At 36.8% G+C, this 16140-nt stretch overlaps 1 protein-coding gene across 1 annotated transcript in view; it reads right to left on the bottom strand.

Annotated features, from left to right (window-relative positions):
- LOC128661474 (ATP-dependent translocase ABCB1-like) overlaps positions 1-16140 on the bottom strand; it is a 261506-nt gene that overhangs the window by 42250 nt on the left and 203116 nt on the right. Inside the window, exons 21-25 of the mRNA XM_053715723.1 lie at positions 15892-16095; positions 10419-10519; positions 8779-8919; positions 5050-5206; positions 1296-1493 (exon numbers count right to left, since the gene is read on the bottom strand). Coding sequence (XP_053571698.1) covers positions 1296-1493; positions 5050-5206; positions 8779-8919; positions 10419-10519; positions 15892-16095 — 801 coding nt within the window. The remainder of the gene's footprint in view (positions 1-1295; positions 1494-5049; positions 5207-8778; positions 8920-10418; positions 10520-15891; positions 16096-16140) is intronic.

Raw genomic sequence — 16140 nt, 5'->3', positions numbered from 1 at the left:
CATTTGGCGGTGAAATGGTGGCATGAAATATACCAAAATGGGCCTAGATCAATAATTTGGGATGTCTTCTAAAAAAAAATATATACATGTCAATGGATATTCAGGGATTCCTGAAAGATATTAGTCTTCTAATGTAACTAGCTTTAATTTTGAAAAAAAAATGGTTTGAAAATAGCAAAGTGCTACTTGTATTTATGGCCCTATAAGTTACAAAAAAAGCAAAGAAGATGTAAACATTGGGTATTTCTAAACACAGGACAAAATTTAGAAACAATTTAGCATGGGTGTTTTTTGGTGGTTGTAGATATATAACAGATTTTGGGGTTCAAAGTTAGAAAAAGTGTGTTTTTTTCCATTTTTCCTCATATTTTATAATTTTTTTTATAGTAAATGATAAGATATGATGAAAATAATGGTATTTTTAGAAAGTCCATTTAATGGCGAGAAAAACGGTATATAATATGTGTGGGTACAGTAAAAGAGTAAGAGGAAAATTTCAGCTAAACACAAACACCGCAGAAATGTAAAAATAGCCTTGGTCCCAAACGGACAGAAAATGGAAAAGTGCTCTGGTCACTAAGGGGTTAATGCAGATGGACAGAATCTTCATCATGCTCCATACATCACAATTTAAAGGACATCTCCTGAAATATTATCTTATCTTTTCTAAAAAGATAAACTTATTTCTTGATTGTTATTTTCAAGAAGGTCAGATACAATACATGTTTAAACTTACTATGGGAATTGGCCAAGAAATGTAAATTACATCAGAAAGGATTATTTTTTGCCAGTTAGTTGATTCACCATAGTGGCAATTCACCAATCAAGGACTTTTACATCTTTAGGAAATATGACGTTTGAAGAAAATCATGTAGTATGTATGTAGGTGATAGAATTATCTTAAAGGGATATGAAACCAACATTTTGTCTTTCATGATTTAGATAGAGCACGCAATTTTAAGCAACTTTCTAATTTATTCCAATTATCATTTTTTCTTTCTTCTCTTGGTGTCTTTATTTGAAAAGCAGGAATGTAAACTTAGGAGCCGGCCCATTTTTGGTTCAGAACCTGGGTAGCGCTTTCTAATTTGGTGGTTAATTGGGTTTCATTCATATGAAATTGGGTTTCATATCCCTTTAATATCCTTTAGAAGGATGAATATTAAACAACCAGCAGCATTAGCTTTCAGAAAGGATGCACGTTATAATGAAGTAAGAACAGTTTTAATTCACTGAACATCTTAAGAGTATATTTTTGTTAGTTAGCGAGAAAAAAAATAAGAAATCAATTTCACCACTTGTCCGTCCAAGGGATCATAAAACCTTTCAAGTAACTGAATGGAAGTACTTTTTCCACATCCACTGCTCCCCACTAGTGCAAGGGTTTGTCCTTTGGAAACTTTAATGCTGAGTCCCTGGAGAACTTGAACATTTGGTCTTGTTGGATAAGCAAATTTAATGTTTCTGAATTCAAGATTCCCTTCAAAATCTTTCTAAAGAAAAGAATATAATATATTTATCCAATGTTCAGATGCTACAAATACATTTTAGTTTTCATTTCATAATTACAATGGCATGCTTCAAAAAAAACATAGTTAATTTATAATTGGTGTAACTGGGAAATGCAACTGTGGTAATTCTCTTGCGAAATTTTTCAATATATTTAATTATTTTTTTAATATTATTATTATTGTATAATATTATAATAATATTAATTATTACATAATATTATTATTATTATTTTTTGTAATTTCTGCAGTGTGAAAGTTGTATTTTGCAAATTGCCATTTCATACTAATACTTTATTTTCTTAAATGGTTTTTATGAAATCTCATGTCTGTTTTGAAAAATATTTTTAGAATAAAACCTAACAATCGGCCAGATTAAGAGCTTTGCATTAGAGGCTATGCGGTGCTAACGAGCAGCTTTTTCTCACTGCTCATTTACCTACAGTGCTGGTATTACGGGTTTTTACAAACCCGGCGTTAAAAGGCAAGAAGTGAGCGTAGAGCAAAATTTTGCTGCTTATTCCAATACCAGTGCTGCTTAAGTCAGCGGTGAGCTGGTCGTACGTGCTCGTGCACAATTTCCCCATAGGAATCAACGGGGACAGGCGGTTGAGAAAAAGTCTAACACCTGCCAAAAAGCAGCGTAAAGCTCAGTAATGCAGCCCCATTGATTCCTATGGGGAAACTAAAGTTATGTTTACCTAACACCCTAACATGAACCCCGAGTCTAAACACCCCTAATCTTACACCTATTAACCCTAATCTGCCGCCCCGGCACACCTGCATTATATTTATTAACCCCTAATCTGCCGCTCCGGACACCGCCGCCACCTACATTATACTTATGAACCCCTAATCTGCTGCCCCCAACATCGCCGAAACCTACATTATATTTATTAACCCCTAATCTGCCACCCCCAATGTCGCCGCAACCTACATACACTTATTAACCCCTAATCTGCTGTCCCAACGTCGCCGCCACTATAATAAACATATTAACCCCTAAACTGCCGCACTCCCACCTCACAAACATTAGTTAAATATTGTTAACCCCTAATCTGCCGTCCCTAACATCGCCGCCACCTACCTACATTTATTCACCACTAATCTGCTGCCCCCAACGTTGCCGCCACTATAATAAACATATTAACCCCTAAACTGCCGCACTCCCACCTCGCAAACATTAGTTAAATATTGTTAACCCCTAATCTGCCGTCCCTAACATCGCCGCCACCTACCTACATTTATTCACCCCTAATCTGCCACCCCCAATGTCGCCGCCACTATACTAAATTTATTAACCCTTAAACCTAAGTCTAACCCTAATCCTAACACCCCCTAACTTAAATATAATTAAAATAAATCTAACTAAAAATTCCTATCATTAACTAAATAATTCCTATCATTAACTAAATACTTACCTATAAAATAAACCCTAAACTAGCTACAATATAACTAATAGTTACATTGTAGCTATCTTAGGTTTTATTTTTATTTCACAGGTAAGTTTGTATTTATTTTAACTAGGTAGAATAGTTATTAAATAGTTATTAACTATTTAATAACTACCTAGCTAAAATAAATACAAAAGTACCTGTTAAATAAAACCTAACCTAAGTTACAGTAACACCTAACACTACACTATAATTAACTAAATTAACTAAATTAACAACAATTAAATAAATTAAATTAAATTAGCTAAAGTACAAACCCCCCCCCCCACTAAATTACAGAAAATAATAAATAAATTACAAGATATTTAAACTAATTACACCTAATCTAATAGCCTTATCAAAATAAAAAAAGCCCCCCCCCCCCAAAAATAAAAAAACCCTAGCCTAAGCTAAACTATCAATAGCCCTTAAAAGGGCCTTTTGCGGGGCATTGCCCCAAAGTAATCAGCTCTTTTACCTGTAAAGGAAAATGCAAACAACCCCCCAACAGTAAAACCCACCACCCACACAACCAACCCCCACAAATAAAATACTATCTAAAAAAACCTAAGCTCCCCATTGCCCTGAAAAAGGGCATTTGTATGGACATTGCCCTTAAAAGGGCAGTTAGCTCTTTTGCGGCCCAAACCCTAATCTAAAAAATAAAACCCACTCAATACACCCTTAAAAAAACCTAACACTAACCCACTGAAGATCGACTTACTGTTCTAAAGACATCCATCCTTAAGAAAGCGGCAGAAGTCTTCCTCCAACCGGGCTGAAGTCCTCAACAAATTGGGGGAAGTCTTCATCCAAGCCGGGCAAAGTGGTCCTCCAGACGGGCAGAAGTCTTCATCCAGACGGCATCTTCTATCTTCATCCTTCCGACGCAGAGCGGCTCCATCTTCAAGACATCCGTCGCGGAGCATCATCTTCAAACAAAGTCTTCTTACTGAATGACGGTTCCTTTAAGTCACGTCATCCAAGATGGCGTCCCTTAGATTCCGATTGGCTGATAGAATTCTATCAGCCAATCAGAATTAAGGTAGAAAAAATCCTATTGGCTGATGCAATCAGCCAGTAGTATTGAGCTCGCATTCTATTGGCTGTTCCAATCAGCCAACAGGATTGAACTTCAATTAGTTATATTGTAGCTAGCTTAGGGTTTATTTTATAGGTAAGTATTTAGTTTTAAATAGGAATTATTTAGGTAATAATATTAATTTTTATTTAGATTTATTGTAATTATATTTAAGTTAGGGGGTGTTAAGGTTAGGGTTATACTTAGGTTTATGGGTTAATACATGTAGTATAGTAGCGGCAACGTTGGGGGCAGCAGATTAAGGGTTAATAAATGTAGGTAGGTGGCGGCAATGTTAGGGACGGCAGATTAGGGGTTAATAATATTGAACTAGTGTTTGCAAGGCGGGAGTGTGGTGGTTTAGGGGTTAATATGTTTATTATAGTTGCGAGGATGTTCCGGAGCGGCAGATTAGGGGTTAAAAAATGTATTATAGTGTTTGCGATGCGGGAGTGACTCGGTTTAGGGGTTAATAGGTAGTTTATGGGTGTTAGTGCACTTTAGTTATGAGTTTTATGCTACGGCGTTGTACCATAAAACTCTTAACTACTGACTTTTAAATGCGTTAGGACTCTTGACTGGGTAGGGTGTACCGCTCACTTTTTGGCCTCCCAGGACAGACTCGTAATATCAGCACTATGGAAGTCCCATAGAAAAAAGACTTTACGAAGTTTATGTAAGTCGTTTTGCGGTAAGGCCAAAGAAGTGTGCGGTGACCCTAAACCTGCAAGACTCGTAATACCAGCAGATGTAAAAAAGCAGCGTTAGGACCTGCTTTTTTACCTCAACGCAGCATGTTTTCATTTATATCTATATATTAAACAATGTAGTTTTGTAAAAATAGAACTTTGTATTCTAACCTTGTTTAGACCTATATTCAAACACATCTTATGGTCACCTTCCTCAATTTCCTGATTGTGACGTAAAATGTTTTATGTAATATAATCAGTAAGAGACAGCACAAATAACATTTCTATAGTTATTTTCAATTTTCAAATAAAGATATTATAATAATAATAAACATTACCAAAGTTTTTCCTGCATCACTGTCGCTGTCAATGATTGGTTTTCTATCCAACAATTTAAAAATGCGCTGAGCAGAAGCTTTCGCCTTTCCAAAATCTGGTGCAAATGAATTTGATTGTCCAATACTCATAGCAGCAAAAATAATGGCAGAAAATACTCTATAGAAAATTAATAAAAATTAGTATAAATATTTATAGACCACAAAATGGGTCATATTTTATTCATCAGTGAATATTTTTATTTCTACAAACAAAATAACACCTATTAACAAAAAAGACAAAAAAAAATTGCAAAAGTAAAAAATATATAGAATGGAGTAACAAAACTTTTTGAGAATAAAATAAAATATGTTATGCCAACTTGATACTTGTAATTATTATATATATATATATATATATATATATATATATATATATATATATATATATATATATATAAAGGAAAGCACTCTCTGGTCTTTTAGTGAATATTTAATGAATCAAGCGTATATATATATATATAGTAAAGAATGGGGATGCACTCGCCAGGATTTACAAAGTTACCTTTAATGTAAATGTAATGTACTAGTTTATTGCTACCGGGTCAGAGTTTAAATACACGACTACAAGGCATTTGCGGTATTCTTAACAACATCATGAAAATGGACTAATGTTTTCCTCATATTATAATGTAACATAGGGATACTCCTCTCACATTTTATACATTTGATGTACAGCATTTTTTGTATCACAGGTACTATTTAAACATTATGCCTTGTTCCTACTTAACAAATGCGTACTGATCTATGCAATATAAATACAGTATCAACAAAGCAAAATATATGAAGGACTCCATGTTCCGTAAATAGAAACTGTACAGTATATCTCACCAAAAATATTCGGGAATTGCTCAGGACTGATACTGTTATAGACAATATGTAGGAATTATATATCATAGCGCATACTCTGCTGGTGCATAGATGTCAAATGCATACTGCAGAGTAAATCCACTATCAGTGATATTAAAACATTTATTAATCCATAAAGACAGTGGATAACGTCTCCTAAAGTATGGGATCTGAAGTTTAAATGTAGTTAAATAATGTTACAACACTCAAATGTGTTCATTGTATAGGAAATGGATGGAATGTAAAAATATGCAAAAAATGAAGACCCAGTGACCCATACTACTCTAGTTCAAACTCACATACTTTAACACTTTGTTTTAGCCTTCCTGGTCACCATTCCTTTTTTCTTATATACTTTTACAAGCATGGAGGAGCTTGCACTTGCCACCGGAAGGATTCAGTGACGTATCCAGCAGTGGGAGTGAGGCTTCGCACGGCTGAGCTGGGAACCGCTTGATCCTTGAGAGAAATGCAGTCAGAGTTGGTGGCTTCCTGCGTATGTTTGAGGCTGTGGATTTTGAGACGGATTTATCTGCTGTAGTAGGCAGAGCAGTGGAGACAGATTGCGACTTTTGGGATTTCGTATATGGCATAAGGAGGATAGAGGAACCCACCAGATAACAGAGTGAGTCACTTGGTTTGAGTATACCGTGACCCCTGTTTGGCTTATGACATTTACTGTGTCTGCATATACTGCATGCTTTGCTTTATGCCGTTGCTTCCCTCTTTGCATGTTAACTTGCCAGCTTTCCTTCCTACTTATCATACCACTTAAGCCCACCGCTTTACTCAGCCACCATAGCCAGCTACTCCCAGCGTTACTGCTAACTGCCACTAATAGTCGTATATAATTGTGGCATATTGGAGGATACCTGTCCTTGCTTTTTTTATATATATAGATATATATACAGTATATATTTCACTGGGAATAATGCGGTATAAATTAAATGAGCCTGCCATCATAGAATCTAGCACACAGGGTGACAACATTTATTTTGCTAAGAGGTGACGGATTAACGCACGGCTATTGGCTAGGAGGTGAAACGTCCCCTCTAGCAAAACTGTGAGCTGTGAGCTTCCTTAGCAGCTCAGAACGGAGATCACTTGAAACAAATAAAGGAGCTTTCTGCATGAAGTATGTTATACGCTAGGATTGACTTTCACTTTAAGGATTTGTACCCTTGTCTCGTGACATCTACAAGTTAAGCTCCAGCCTCCATTATAATCAATTCAGCAGCATCACTCCTCAACACATAGGGCTCATTTAGCAAGCATCGGTTGCTGGTTCTGAGGCCCATTGTTTCAGGCTCGTAGCTCTATAACCTGTCCAAACCTAAAATGTGGCGGATTTAAATCATCCTGATTGGCCACCAGTGAGCAGAAGGCGGCACTGCACAAACATTCCTGGTGAAATCCTTGTGCAATGATAAATGCGAAAACACTGTATGCTGTCCGCCTGCAGTGATGTTTAGTGGACATGATTCTTTCCATCGTTTTATCCAGCAAAACAATTTCACCATAACAAAACAGTAACAGACTTGCAAACATTTACAATTACAAACATTTACATAGATCATTTTGTAATAGTGGTTACTAAGATAATGTTTTTTCGTGTTGCCAGAGGTTTTTGTTTAATTTGAAAGCTATTACACAGATATATATGTTAATGGAACAATTTCCACTAACTAAATGGTGGGAAAGATAAGTAAAGCAAGGCTCAATGAATTTCAAACATGGTTTTGTCTTTAAAATGAGTGCCCTCTGCAACCTCATCAGTACCTATAAATATAGGCCATGTTACGCTGCGCCAGCTGTTCTGCTCGTTGCCTAGGGTAGAGTCGGCTCCTGTGTGCGTGCGGTGGTGATGTCATCGCCGCACGCTCCATTCTTTCTGAAGCCGGTCAGGATCTCCTGTGGCGCGAATCCTGCACCTATGTAAGTTGCTCACTTTCTACCTATCATTGCCCAAGTATAGGTGTTACTTAGTGTGCTCCTGGATGTGATTGTTTCTGTATTCTGGATTGCCATAACATTATTGAACTCTGCCTGTCTGGCTACTCTGCTTGCTTAACCCCTAAAGTACTGGATTGCCATTCTGTTATTGAACTCTGCCTGCCTGACTACTCTGCTTGCTTAACCCCTTAAGTACTGGATTGCCATACTATTATTGAACTTTGCCTGTCTGACCACTCTGCCTGTTTAACCCTTGAACCATTGGATTGTGATTCTGTTACCGAACTCTGCCTGCCTATTGGTTTATTCCTGAACTGTATTCCTGAACTGTTATTATTGGATTCCTTTGGCTGCTGATTCTTGATTGTTTCCGGTCCTTCTTTTGGTTTACCCTTTAACTGCCATACCATTGGATTCCCTACCTGTTGTCGCCAAAGACTACCCTGCCTATTGTGAGTCCTGCTTACCTAATTTTGCGAATTTTCTCTGCTGTGGGATATTCCCTATCATTTCAGCTTGATGCCGGGATAAGAAGACTACTGGCCTAGTTTGGTCTGATAGTGGAATATCCCACGAGCAATACAGACCATAGACAAATGGTTCAATTTCAAATTAAATAATAGCACTTTGAATTTTAAATGAGCAGTAGATTTTTTTTTTACTCCTGAATCATGTGACAGCCATCAGTCAATCACAAGCTCACAGTAAATTCTTGCACTTGCTCAGTAGTAGCTAGTACTTTAAAAGTGAGCATAAAAGAAAAGAATTTGTAAATTGGAAAGTCGCATCCTCTATCTGAATCACAGAAGTTTAATTTTGACTTTAGGGTAACTTTAACATTATTATGCAATTACATTTTAGACATCATTAATTACTCAACAATCTACTTACATAAAAACATTTTCAAACTGCATGTAGCAATGAGCTATAAGCCAGGCCCCAAATCTAAACACAGCTGCATTAACAAAGTAGTTGATTGACTGGGCAACTGCATATGTGGCTCCATATATGGGTGCTTTTCCCAGGGCATCCCTATGCACAAGACATAAACTACAATTAGTAAACTATAAACATGTTATATAACAGAGTACTTAAAGGGACAGTCTAAACCAGAATTGTTATTGTTTAAAAAGATAGATAATCCCTTTAGTACCCATTCCCTAGTTTTGCACAACCAACACAGCTATATAATTGCACTTTTTACCTCTGTGATTACCTTGTATCTAAGCCTCTGCAATCTGCCCCCTTATTTCAGTTCTTTTGACAGACATCCTTTTTAGCCAATTAGAGCTGGCTCACCTGAACTTTGCGTGCATTAGTACAGTGTTATCTATATGACACACATGAACTAACACCCTCTAGTGGTGAAAAACTGTCAAAAAGCTTTCAACTAAGAATACCAAGAGAACAAAGCAAAATTTGTGTTAAAAGTAAATTACATTCTCTATCTGAATCATGGAAGTTTATTTTGGACTAGACTGTCCCTTTAATAGTTTCACTATACTTGCTATATATATCTTGTGATGAACCAGAAAGAAGGTGAATCAAGACAAATGGTAAAATGTTATTCTTGTGGGCAAAACATGTATACAAAAATACGGAAATATGCCACATATACACGGTGGATGACCAATGGATTTTATGCTTGTTGTCAGTGGGATTGGGAAGACCGTCTTTTTATCCTTTATGTATCAAATAGGTTGCTATAACATAATGCAATAATCAGCGTGTCATGTCTTGTTCACACTACCGTGTTTACTTTATTACTCACAAGGTAACTATTGTTATTACAATATCAATGTGTAATTTAGCACCATAGTATTTATGTTATGTAATATTCTATTGCATGCTTTCATCCAATAACAAAGTTAGCCCAAAGTTTTGATTTGGGCTACATTCAGTCTAACTAATAGTGTTATGTGAGCTCTTATATTACATTAATAATTCCATATTGAACTCCAGACTTTAAAGGGACAGTCTACTCCAGAATTGTTATTGTTTAAAAAGATAGATAATCCCTTTATTACCCATTCCCCTGTTTTGCATAACCAACACTGTTATAGAAATATACTTTTTACCTCTGTGGTTACCTTGTATCTAAGCCTTTGCAGACTGCCCCCTTATTTCAGTTTTTTTGACAGACTTGCATTTAGCCAATCATTGCCCTCTCACTTGTAAATCCACGGGCGTGGTCACAATGTTATCTGTATGGCACACATGAACTTGCACCCTCTAGCTGTTAAAAACTGCCAAATGTATTGAAATAAGGGGTGGCCTTCAAGGTTTTAGAAATTAGCAAATGAGCCTACCTAGGTTTAGCTTCCAACAAAGAATAGAAAGAGAACAAAACAAATTTGATGATAAAAGTGAATTGGAAAGTTGTTGAAAATTAGAATTCACTATCTGAATCTTTAAAGTTTCATTTTGACTAGACTGTCCCTTCAAGTTAATTAAGTTTAAGGTAATTAATTAAAAATCTAGAATTATAATAGTAAAAATAATAGAAAAAATGACTGAAGTTATTCGCTGACCTATATGGTCCTCCTAAACTTGCATTATATCTGTTGTAAAATGCATCCTCTCTTGTTAATGATACCACTGTTCTTATATTTTCAACCGCTTCTGTTGAGATCTAAAAATGAACACATATAGATAAATAAACATAATATTGCTGTGATGTATATTCATGAAATAGATATAAGGTAGATAGATGCTTGTAATTAAGCCTTCACTTTTATAAAGTTCAATTGGCAAATTAGTTAGATATTTTGTTTATTTTACTGACAAAATCTAGAATTTGTCTTTTTCTATCAAAATACATAGGGGGCTAGTTATCAAGCCGTCTACTTTTCTGGCTTCGCCGGCCCAATACGTCCGCCTAAGCTCGCCTACCTTCGCCGCCGCGGACCTGAAAAAATACGCCTAAGTTATCAAATAAAGCTGTCAAAAAGCCGCGGGGCGATGAGCAGCGGACTGTGACAGTTATCACTCATCCGATCTCGCTGCCCTTCGGCTTTTTCCCAGCTTTATTGCTAGCCTGTCACTAAGCACTCACACTAAACTGCACTGTTCTACCCCCTATACCGGCGCCCCCGGAGCCCCCCGCAACTCAATAAAGTTACTAACCCCTAAACCGCCGCTCCTAGACCCTGCCGCAACTCTGATAAATGTATTAACCCCTAAACCGCCGCTCCCGGACACCGCTGCCACCTACATTATACCTAGTAACCCCTATCCTGCCCCCCCTATACCGTCGCCCTCTATTATAAAATTATTAACCCCTATCCTGCTGATCCCGCACCTCTCCGCAACTAAATAAATAGTTTAACCCCTAAACCGCCGCTCCATGAACCCGCCGCAACCTATAATAAATTTATTAACCCCTATCCTGCCCCCCACTACGCCGCCGCCACTGTAATAAAATGATTAACCCCTAAACCTAAGTCTAACCCTAACCATAATGCCCCCCTAACTTAAATATTAATTAAATAAATCTAAATAAATTAACTCTTATTAACTAAATGAATCCTATTTAAAACTAAATACTTACCTATAAAATAAACCCTAATATAGCTACAATATAAATAATAATTATATTCTAGCTATCTTAGGATTTATATTTATTTTACAGGCATCTTTCAATTTATTTTAACTAGGTACAATAGCTATTAAATAGTTATTAACTATTTAATAGCTTACCTAGCTAAAATAAAGAGAAATGTACCTGTGAAATAAATCCTAACCTAAGTTACAATTACACCTAACACTACACTATACTTTAATAAATTATTCCTATTTAAACTAAATACTTAACTGTAAAATAAACCCTAAGATAGCTACAATATAATTAATAATTATATTCTAGCTATCTTAGGATTTATATTTATTTTACAGGTAACTTTGTATTTATTTTAGCTAGTTAGAATAGTTATTAAATAGTTATTAACTATTTAATAACTACCTAGCTAAAAGAAATATAAAATTACCTGTAAAATAAATCCTAACTTAAGTTACAATTAAATCTAATAATACACTATCATTAAATTAACTAAATAAACTACCTACAAAGAACTACAATGAAATACAATTACATAAACTAACTAAAGTACAAAAAATAAAAAAAGCTAAGTTACAAAAAATAAAAAATTAAGTTACAAACATGTTAAAAATATTACAACAATTTTAAGCTACTTACACCTAATCTAAGCCCCCTAATAAAATAACAAACCCCCCCAAAATAAAAAAAATCCCTACCCTATTCTAAATTACATAAATTTCAAAGCTCTTTTACCTTACCAGCCCTTAAAAGGGCCATTTGTGGGGGCATGCCCCAAAAAGTTCAGCTCTTTTGCCTGTAAAATAAAAATACAACCCCCCCCCAACATTAAAACCCACCACCCACATACCCCTAATCTAACCCAAACCCCCCTTACAAAAACCTAACACTAATCCCCTGAAGATCATCCTACCTTGAGTCATCTTCACTCAGCCGAGCCACCGATGGAACTGAAGAGGACATCCGGAGCGGAAGAAGTTAATCCTCCAAGCGGCGCTGAAGAAATCTTCCATCCGATGAAGTCATCATCCAGGCGGCGCTGAAGAAGTCTTCGATCCGGCCGATGTCATCTTCAAAGAGGCGCTGAAGAGGTCTTCTATCCGGGCGAAGTCATCTTCCAAGCCGGGTCTTGAATCTTCCTTCCGCCGACGCGGAACCACCTTCTTCACCGACGGACTACGACGAATGACGGCTCCTTTAAGGGACGTCATCCAAGATGGCGTCCCCTCAATTCCGATTGGCTGATAGGATTCTATCAGCCAATCGGAATTAAGGTAGGAAAATCTGATTGGCTGATGGAATCAGCCAATCAGATTGAGCTCGCATTCTATTGGCTGTTCCGATCAGCCAATAGAATGCGAGCTCAATCTGATTGGCTGATTGGATCAGCCAATCGGATTGAACTTGAATCTGATTGGCTGATTCCATCAGCCAATCAGATTTTCCTACCTTAATTCCGATTGGCTGATAGAATCCTATCAGCCAATCGGAATTGAGGGGACGCCATCTTGGATGACGTCCCTTAAAGGAGCCGTCATTCGTCGTAGTCCGTCGGTGAAGAAGGTGGTTCCGCGTCGGCGGAAGGAAGATTCAAGACCCGGCTTGGAAGATGACTTCGCCCGGATAGAAGACCTCTTCAGCGCCTCTTTGAAGATGACATCGGCCGGATCGAAGACTTCTTCAGCGCCGCCTGGATGATGACTTCATCGGATGGAAGATTTCTTCAGCGCCGCTTGGAGGATTAACTTCTTCCGCTCCGGATGTCCTCTTCAGTTCCATCGGTGGCTCGGCTGAGTGAAGACGACTCAAGGTAGGATGATCTTCAGGGGATTAGTGTTAGGTTTTTGTAAGGGGGGTTTGGGTTAGATTAGGGGTATGTGGGTGGTGGGTTTTAATGTTGGGGGGGGGTTGTATTTTTATTTTACAGGCAAAAGAGCTGAACTTTTTGGGGCATGCCCCCACAAATGGCCCTTTTAAGGGCTGGTAAGGTAAAAGAGCTTTGAAATTTATGTAATTTAGAATAGGGTAGGGATTTTTTTTATTTTGGGGGGGTTTGTTATTTTATTAGGGGGCTTAGATTAGGTGTAAGTAGCTTAAAATTGTTGTAATATTTTTAACATGTTTGTAACTTAATTTTTTATTTTTTGTAACTTAGCTTTTTTTATTTTTTGTACTTTAGTTAGTTTATGTAATTGTATTTCATTGTAGTTATTTGTAGGTAGTTTATTTAGTTAATTTAATGATAGTGTAGTATTAGGTTTAATTGTAACTTAAGTTAGGATTTATTTTACAGGTAATTTTGTATTTCTTTTAGCTAGGTAGTTATTAAATAGTTAATAACTATTTAATAACTATTCTAACTAGCTAAAATAAATACAAAGTTACCTGTAAAATAAATATAAATCCTAAGATAGCTATAATATAATTATTAATTACATTGTAGCTATCTTAGGGTTTATTTTACAGGTAAGTATTTATTTTTAAATAGGAATAATTTATTAAAGTATAGTGTAGTGTTAGGTGTAATTGTAACTTAGGTTAGGATTTATTTCACAGGTACATTTCTCTTTATTTTAGCTAGGTAAGCTATTAAATAGTTAATAACTATTTAATAGCTATTGTACATGGTTAAAATAAATTGAAAGGTACCTGTAAAATAAAAATAAATCCTAAAATAGCTAGAATATAATTATTATTTATATTGTAGCTATATTAGGGTTTATTTTAAAGGTAAGTATTTAGTTTTAAATAGGATTCATTTAGTTAATAAGAGTTAATTTATTTAGATTTATTTAATTAATATTTAAGTTAGGGGGCGTTAGGGTTAGGGTTAGGTTTAGGGGTTAATAATTTTATTACAGTGGCGGCGGCGTAGTGGGGGGCAGGATAGGGGTTAATAAATTTATTATAGGTTGCGACGGTGTAGGGGGGGCAGATTAGGGGTTAATAAATGTATTATAGGTGGCGACGGTGTAGGGGGGGCAGGATAGGGGTTAATACATTTAATATAGGTTGCGGCGGGTTCAGGGAGCGGCGGTTTAGGGGTTAATACATTTATTATAGTTGCGGTGGGCTCCGGGAGCGGCGGTTTAGGGGTTAATATGTATAGAGTAGCTTGCGGTGGGCTCCGGGAGCGGCGGTTTAGGGGGTAATAACTTTATTTAGTTGCGGCGGTGTAGGGGGGGTCAGATTAGTGGTGTTTAGACTCGGGGTACATGTTAGGGTGTTAGGTGTAGACAGCTCCCATAGAAATCAATGGGATGTCTGTCAGCAGCGAACTTGTACTTTCGCTATGGTCAGACTCCCATTGATTCCTATGGGATCCGCCGCCTCCAGGCTGGCGCTTTGAAAACCAGGTACGCTGGGCCGTAAAAGTGCCGAGCGTACCTGCTAGTTTTTTGATAGCTAGCAAAAGTAGTGAGAATGTGCCGCACTTGTGTGCGGAACATCTGGAGTGACGTAAGAATCGATCTGTGTCGGACTGAGTCCGGCGGATCGAAGCTTACGTCACAAAATTCTACTTTTGCCGGTCTCGAGCCTTTGATAACTAAGGCGTATCAGCCTCGCCACAAATACGCTGCGGAATACGCAGCGTATTTGAGGTTGACGGCTTGATAACTAGGCCCCATTATCTCAAAAACTAATCTTATTGACCTATATAACAGATAATTACATTTCCATGCAGTCATGATTTATGAGTTGCCTAATTTACTAAATGGGATCCTTTTTCAAAACAGCCTAGGATATATTTGGCAGAGGAGTGGGTAAAGGTTCTGTGCCAAACATTTTTGGCAAACCTGTGTCAGACCTCTATTGTAAATTACAGAAGTTGTGATTCAGAAAACCTTAAACAGATAAATAAAGGCTACATTTTATGCACAGAAATTAAATAAACTCCAATGAAAGAGATTATTCTCAAGTATTGTCATAAAAACATATATTATAAATAGCTATGAAAATACCACTATTTAGTATTTTTGTGTACTATAAACGGAGTTGAAATCTTGTGAAACATATCAATGCAACACAGTCTAGAAGGGCAATCTATTCCTAAAATACCAGGCAATTTTCATCCATTTGCAGATACTTCTTAAACGTTTTAATATTGCAATACAGGCTGTCAAGTAAACCATTTCTTAGCACAACTTCGGCTTTAGCGCACTTTTGGATTAGCGCTCAAGTGAAAGCCAGAACAGGGTTTTGTAGTGTGCCCCATAGAAGTCTATGGTGAGAGGGAAGTGCTATTTGACCTCCAGATGTTAGCGCGCCTGAGACTTTTGCTTGAGCAAAAACTTTTAACTTTCAACTTGTATTATAAGCACAAGAATAGCAGCGCTATTGATTTAACTTGAGGCGTGTTAGCCCTCAATAGAGCAAATGTTTTTGCAATGCACTTGTAATCCAGCCCATTGTATTATATAAAAAATAAATTAAATAAATTAACTTACTCTTCCAGCTTCCTCTAAGGCTTTCTGATCCTTTGAAGCGTGACCTGCTATAGATGTCATCCTAATGATATTTGCACCAATTAAAATTGGAACACATGCCAAAATTAACAGTGTCAGCTGCCAGCCATGGATAAAAGCAATAAGAATTGCTGCAAGAAGTGTGCACACTGTCATCGTAATTAATCCTAAACGGCTTCCAGTAGCCTATAAGAGTAAAACAAGTCTTTAGAAATCCAAAAAAAATTTGTA

The sequence above is a fragment of the Bombina bombina genome, chromosome 5, assembly GCF_027579735.1.
Source record: "Bombina bombina isolate aBomBom1 chromosome 5, aBomBom1.pri, whole genome shotgun sequence".
Taxonomy (NCBI): Eukaryota; Metazoa; Chordata; class Amphibia; order Anura; family Bombinatoridae; genus Bombina; species Bombina bombina.
Note: the sequence above shows the minus strand (reverse complement) of the source record. Positions and strands in the feature narration are given on the sequence as shown.